Source organism: Xiphias gladius, chromosome 8 (assembly GCF_016859285.1).
Source record: "Xiphias gladius isolate SHS-SW01 ecotype Sanya breed wild chromosome 8, ASM1685928v1, whole genome shotgun sequence".
NCBI classification, from domain to species: domain Eukaryota; kingdom Metazoa; phylum Chordata; class Actinopteri; order Istiophoriformes; family Xiphiidae; genus Xiphias; species Xiphias gladius.
In genome coordinates, this window is record NC_053407.1 from 26,768,105 (window position 1) to 26,775,555 (window position 7,451).

The window sequence follows — 7,451 nt, forward strand, 5'->3', positions numbered from 1 at the left end:
AAATGTCATGAGAGTATAAGAATCATACGTCAATCAAAAAAATAAAATAAAATAAAAGTCAAGTAAGAGGAGAGGATCTAAAATAGATCCTTGTGGGACTCTGTAGGAAAGTTCTGTGCAACATATTTGTGAAATCTTACCTGTGGTGCACAGAACAGTTCTGTTTATTTAAATGATGCTCATACAGAATCTAGTAGCTTTGAACTCCAAGGAAAAATAAACGAATTGAACTTTGAACATCAGCTTTTAAGCCAACATGGACGAGACGTCCTTAAAGTACTTGGGAAAAATGGAACTGGAAAAACTCCATCTGCCGATGAAGATCATGCAATATGATCAAAAGCTTCAGAAAAGCTGCTAAATGGAACTTGCGTTGAGATTTTCTCAAATGAGGGCACAGTTTAAAAGAAAATCTGTTACTGATATTCTTAAATAAAGTGTAAGTCTATGTCAAGGAAGAATTTTGATAAAGAAAAAAAAGAATAATTAAAGTAAATGGTAAAATTCTACTTTTGAATAATATTGTTTATAGATAACTGGTTGCTCATGATTCATGTCTTTCTCAGACACTCATTTGATTCGTAAGTCAAACCAAATTTAAAAAAAAAAAAAAAAAAAAGTCAGTGACACACAGAGTGACTCTTTGTTGTGCATCCTCCCACCCTCCCACATCACTCCCGCATCCCGTCCCCGGGAGACGAGAGCCAGACAAACCTGTGTGCATTATTGGGGTGAAATAAGCAAATCTCCCAAACCTTGACGCAGAAACCTGTCGCACGCGTGATGCTAGAGTGACGTCTGATGAAACAATGACACAGCGACAGGAGGGACGGGAAATATGAAGAGAGGGATGAGTGGATGGGTGGACGGGGCTTAGTTAGTGGTGCTGGTGGTGGTGGTGGTGGGGGGGGTCCTCTGACATCACGTTGCCTCTTATAAACTGAGGGAATGGAGCCCACTGCACTTCACATCCAACCGAGGAACTGCAGGGAGAAGGGGCAGCGCTGTTTGGAGCTGGGAAAGAAGAAGACGAGGAGGAAGAAGAAGAGGAAGCAGCAGCATCACTACACATTCGCTCTTCATTCTCTTTTAGCTGTCCGGGTCTGACCCCTCAACCTTATGGACTAGATTCTTCCTCAGGTGAATTCTTCAGTGTGGGATCCTTTTTTTTTTTTTTTTTTGGTTTTTGTTTTTGTCTGTTTGTACTCTCATCAAGATGCAGGCACAGCTGGCGTGTGTGCTGCTCCTCTGCTTCACATGTGGTGGACTTTGTACAGGTAAGCACCGGGGCTCTTTCATGCATCTTTTTTTTTTTAAATGATTTTATCATTTATCATCGACTTCATTCATAGTAACAAAGGAGATAAAAAGCCATGACACCCAAGCAAGGTATTGGACAAGTCTAGCCATTTGCCCCTCACATAACGTGCTGTGTGCAACAGGTGCACCATTTGTGTATTTAAAAACAGAATATTCTGAATGTTGGAAATATTTCTCTTTTTTTAAAATATGAATGTGCACTTCAAAGCTTGTTTTTAACATTATGGTTTTCTGAGTCTGTGTTTCCAGCTTAATACCTGTGCTGCCAAAATAATTTATTCTTAACGCCGTTACCTTCTTTTTACTGGTCCCACAATTGGACTCCAGGAGGCTAGTAACTTTGAAACCTCAAAGTTAATATCTTCAATTGATTCTTCGAAGCATTGCCCCTCTGTTGGGTTCCTGTAATGACCCAGTGTAATGATGCCTCATTTAATTGTTTTAGAACCATGTGTATGTACAGTAGATGAGCCTCTAGATGAAGCACAGAGAAGTAAACGATATTTTTCATTATCTTTTTGATTCCGAATTAAGAGAATTCACTTTTCTTCATTTATTTCACATTAAATTCAGGCTACACGAAAGCGCTTGAGAATCTAAACCCACGGGGGACCACAAAGTAACTTTTGGTCCAATGAGCCAAAAATAAGTAATGGATGTTGGAATTACAAAGCTTTATTGGGTAATTTGTGCTTTGTTTCACTCTCATACCATTGATTTACAGAACTCCCAATGGGCCCTGTCACCTATTGAACGATTAAAGTTGCCCACCGACAAACAGTACTGTAGGCTGAGTTTCCACTCAGCTTAGCCTCTTTCCAAATAACACTTAAGAAGACTTTGCAACATTTACATCTTAACTCCAGCTCACAGTGGTGATGAAAAAGGTCTAAATGCCAGGTGATACATCAGACAAATCGATAAAGATCATTCTAGACTGAAATTTCTTCTGCGGCAGGCAGTCAGGATTGATTTAAGTCCTGATTAGATTTGGCTGAAGGTTACATTTCTCTTTTACCTTCTCACTCACAGACGTCGACCAGGAGCAGCGAGCACTAGAAGAGGAGCTGCTCAGCAGTCTCTTCACCTCTAAGGTACGGGGGTCTTCTCTTTTCGCACCCGTGACATCGGGGACGGGGTGTCCGAAAAGCTCGAGCCCACCTGGTCAGTTAGTGACCCTTCACGTCCCTCCACCTGGCTCCACACGCAGGCTTGCCAGGTGTTCCGTCATGAAATCTGGATCTGGATCCATGCTTTAGTCACAGCCTCACCTTTGGGTTGTGTTCATACCGAGTTGGAGATGAATCATTTATCATAAGAGGCTCTTTTCTGTCGCTTAGGGCCCAACTTTTTTTTTTTTTTTTTTGGGATTGACTTTGTTTGGTGGCTGGAAATGTCTTTTTTTTTTTTTTAAATTTTAGTTCAAATGTGTAGAGAGAAATAAATATGATCGACACACTCCAGCTGCTGCGGTCGTGGGCATGTCCTCCAAGATGAAAAGAAAATAAGCGCTGAGGCTGAGAGTAGTTGCTCGGCCGTAACTTTAAGACTTGCATCAAATTCGTCTGGAGCTGCGCGCCGAAGGCCAAGGCAAAGCTGAGGGATGAAGCCGGTGCGAGTGCGACTGGAGGCACGAGGAGACGAATCGTTGAGCCTAATAGAATTCAGATGGACCCGACAGCATCGTAACGACACATCTTCCTCATCTCTCTCTCTCCCTCTCTGATAAATAACCGTGGCGCTCTTACGAAGACGTGAGGCTGACAAATCAACCATGTGATTCATTGCCGGTCATGCTCCGAGGTTGCTCAGGGGTAATGATTGCAATAATAACTCGCCGGATGCCTGAGAGCGCTCAGGAGGCTATAAAGTGCAGTATTGTAGAAGATGAAGATACTTTGGGCAATATATTAACACTGTACATGACCTTTTTTTTTTTTTTTAAGGCAACAACTAAACTGATTGACCTGCCTGTCCACTTGATCAGATGCGGGCGGTAGATTTCCCCTCTGGTTCTTATATCTCTGTTGAACATGATTACGTTATTCTACAGCCAGGGCTCGTCTGATAGTCCGGGCCAGTTTGGTATTGATCATTAGTTGCGAGCAACGTAGGAACGTAGGTCGAGATTTTCGGTGGTTTTAAGATGCTCACTGTAAAGACACTGAGTTACATTTCTGACACGTTACAAGAAACAGTGCTGAACGTGCGACAAATTACACCTCTGTATTTTGATTTGGCTCTGGCAGCTCAATGTTGGCGGTGCGGTCACTAAGCCAGTCACTGACAGAAAATTCAATCGTCACTGAGATGGAGCTGATTGGTTAATAACGTGGGGCCCGCTGGGGCCTTTAAGAATATTGGACCGCACTCCTCAAAGCAGCATTAAGGGAGAAGACCCTGATGAAGCTGCATTTAAAAAAAAAACAACAACCTTTTCATGTGACCTTTCCACACAATTAAACCCACACCTGGCCCCGCTCATCTAGTTCATTTAAAACTAAATGAAAACCACTGAAATCTTCGATGCACCAATGATTTCTAAATGTCAGTTGCTGCCTATGCTCTGTTCCCGGTGTGACGTCTCTAAAACTTTTATTGCCGTTCTCCTCCTGGCAAACAAAAGGAAGCTACATTCGATGCTGTTCGATGCCGCTTCAAAGTGAGTTTCGGAGGGCATGTGGCCGTTTTTACAGAATCTCGGAAAATACACTTTTCTCCTCACCCTCTAAATCTTTCCATCATCCCCAGTGACACCCAGAGGTCTTTGTGGCATTGCGTGCGAGATCAGTGGCACAAGCACGCCGTTGCACCCCGGGGCCCTTCTCCATCTTCAAGCAGTCAAACTAGATTGTAACACAGCCGGCTGCAGCTCGATGAGGTTAGACGTGACACAGACATCACCCCGGGTGTCTGGTGCCTACGAATGGTTAAGAATCCGCACACGCATACCTCGACTGCTGCGTTAACACGCGGCAGGCTGCATCGGTGCTCTGTGTGAAGCAGCATCCTCAGTGCCTCTTCAAAGGACTTGCCACGGCCGTTGTGAAACAAATGCAATGCACTGGGGCGGGCGGGCGGCTCATTAAGGCAGGCTGCATCTAATGCATCGTCCATCAAGCTATGACAGGACAAATGTTCAAGTCAGGGTGCTTAATTGAAATATAAAAAGGCAAAGCTTCAGAGGCGAAACTTGAGACTCAGCATCTGTGACGAGTGAGTTTCAGACCTGGGACCAAAACGGAAATCAAAACAAAGGCAGCATTTTAAGGATACCAAGTACATTGTCCCCACAATCTGTGTGAATGGGGGACGGACTGAATGACAGCAGGAACTTACAATATAAAGCAATGCAATGCAGTAATACCACTAACAACAAAATCACTATTCAATAGTTTCTTCAGTGGTGTAATTTCTATCGCGGTCACATCTAAACACGAGCATAATAATAAAATACACGTGTGTACCAGATATAGCAGGATTATTGGATTAGACTCTATTAAATTATAACAGTTCTCGTTATTGTCCTCACCCAAATCACTTTTCATGCTATAAACATCAGGATGTTTAGCAGCTGTGTGTCTCCATCCTCCGCGGCCCCTCTTCCTCTGGGCTCAACTCAATTTTCACTTCGCCTCAGTTCACAAGTTGAAGCTTCAATTAAATCCCCTCCTCACAGCCGAGAGCTGATTCGTTGCACAGTTCCGAATCTGTCAAAGCCCGTCACTTCCTCAACTCACCCTGAAACTCAATCCTTTAACGCCCACTCCTCAACGCCCTACTGTCCGCTCTCTGCAGATGAAGCAGAATAAGCAGAGTGCCCCCTACTGGCGTGTGTCGCTGGCCAACCTGTGCAGGATGGTGAGCAGCCTGCGGCAGGAGACGTGGAGCAGTGACGAGCAGGAGGACGGCGAGCTGAGGGAGGGGAGCCTCCAGCTGCTGGAGGAGCTGTACAGCCTGCAACACATCTGCCGAGCGCTGCAGGGCCGGGAGGAGAGGGTGAGACGAACACACACACACACACACACACACACAGACGAACAGTGGGGGAAGAGGTAGTCACCCTCTACTGTAGAGAGTTGATTGGCGTGTCTTTTTTTCATGCCTGCTGCCATATGAGATACTAGAATACCACAATGGAAATAACTCATCTTCCGTTCAACTTTATTCTCTTATCATCGACAGTATTTGCCATTTCTTTGTATTAATTTTTAAAAATAAGCACTAACTGCTTAAGCAGAAGTAAACATTTCAGCAGTGAAATGTCGTATGGTAAGTTAAAGTGCTCCTGGGTGCTTTCTTAGATTAGATGCTGCTCTACAGGTTGAGAAAATGATCCAAAACTCTACTAATACTGCATGTCGGCAAAAGAACTAGTACTTGAGTAAATCTGCATTATTAGACAGTCGCATTGTCATCCCGCGTCCAGCTTTGAAAAATTAGGGGATAATTGTGCAAATTCACTAATCCTAAAGGCGGATTATTCGTTATTCAGGAGTCACTTGCCGAGATTGCAAAAACAAAGCAAGGAAATAAGCACAAGGCGGTAGAGCTAGTAACAGCGTGTCCTGGCTGATATAAAATCCCCAAAACACATGTACAGTACACACGCTCACATAAGAACACACACATACATAAACGGCTTAGTCTAAATCTCATTCACATCTCACACTCTCCTCACACACACACACACACACACAGAGCGCATCCATCTTCTCTCGCTGTAAACACACCTCATTAAATCTCCTCTCTCTCACCCCTCCTCCTTGCCCGCCCCCCCCCATCATCATCATCCCTTCACTCTCAGCTCCTTACACAACAGGTTTTTTTGTTGTTGTTTGTTTTTAAAAAAACAAAAAAAATCTTAACACAGTGATTGCAGATCGGCATCTGTTTCGCCCTGCATGGAAGCACAGCGCTCATTTAATCACAGCTGCACCGGCGTAGCCGCCCATTACCCTGCCACTCAGCGACGGAACATGTGTTTGCCTGCCATTTAATCCTCGTCGTGCGACACTCAACCCGCCGCCCTGTCTCTCTCTCCGCTCCCAACAGCTACTTCACGACTCTCTAGAATATTTAGAGGAGAACAGTGACACTCCGCTGAAGCGAAAATCACCCTACATCCTGAAGAGGCAAGCGGCGCACACCACCAAGTCCCGGAGGCCATACATCTTAAAACGAAGTGCAATTTACTGACAACCATCCCAGAGGCCGAGGTGATGTTAAAGGGAACAGGCCATATACTTTCTGTGAAGATGTGATTGTGTTTCTTTTCTCTCGCTTCCTGTAGCTGCAATGTTTTTTCTTTTCCCATTGTTGTTTTTCTTCAGTCAGACCCTTTGATTGTATGTCCAGCATCGAGGCCTGTCTGTATTCTGCTCCTTTCAAATATAGGTCCTGAAAATAAAATCCTGAGCATCAAACAAATTGTGTATCTCTTGATAAACTATATTTATTTACTCTATTTCTTCACTGCACACTGAGTCTATTTTGTTTCAGGATATGATTAAAGGATTCATGATATAAAACCAGTGTGATGTGACTATCTTTTCTTTCATGCCACCGCTTCCTTAAGCTTGTTTACCAGTCGCTTCTCTAAACCTTTTCTCACCTGCTTCATACTCACCACAGGGCTGGAGCTACCACTGAGGACACTGAAGTCATGTCCTTGGTCTTGTTTCTGGGAATCTGGAGGTTTTGAGCACCTGGGCAGGTTTTTTTTTAAATTTGGTTTCACCTTTTTTGCATCCAGTATGTCCTAATTTCACTTTTTTTTTGGATTTAAAAAAAAAATTAAAAGATCAAAAAGTTTAAAATCATTAACTTAAATATGTTTTATTAAAAGGGATTTAATATATCACCAACCAATTTAGTGTATTACTTGAAATGGGGGTTCAGACCATCACATTTATGTTGAAAATAGAATTGTATAGTTACATTAGTAAAGAGAGGTTTTACAAAATTCTGTTGGTGCATGATTTCAGAAATTTCGTTGGCGCTGGGGCTTGCCTTGGGAAATCTGGACCGTTGACCTCAGCATTTCCTCAGCAGATCTTGTTCACGACCCACTCTCAGTTCCTCTACAGAGGTTCCAGAAACGTTTAGATTTTCAGTTTGAGAGTGGTGGG

At 43.5% G+C, this 7,451-nt stretch overlaps 1 protein-coding gene across 1 annotated transcript; it reads left to right on the top strand.

Moving 5' to 3' along the window:
* Nucleotides 1-1,216: 1,216 nt before the first annotated feature.
* Nucleotides 1,217-6,714, top strand: nts (neurotensin). Its single transcript, XM_040133853.1, has 4 exons — nucleotides 1,217-1,277; nucleotides 2,353-2,414; nucleotides 5,119-5,319; nucleotides 6,376-6,714. Exons 1-4 carry the CDS (start codon nucleotides 1,217-1,219, stop codon nucleotides 6,517-6,519), a joined length of 468 nt encoding a protein of 155 aa, XP_039989787.1. The 3' UTR covers nucleotides 6,520-6,714.
* The last annotated feature ends 737 nt before the right edge of the window (nucleotides 6,715-7,451 follow it).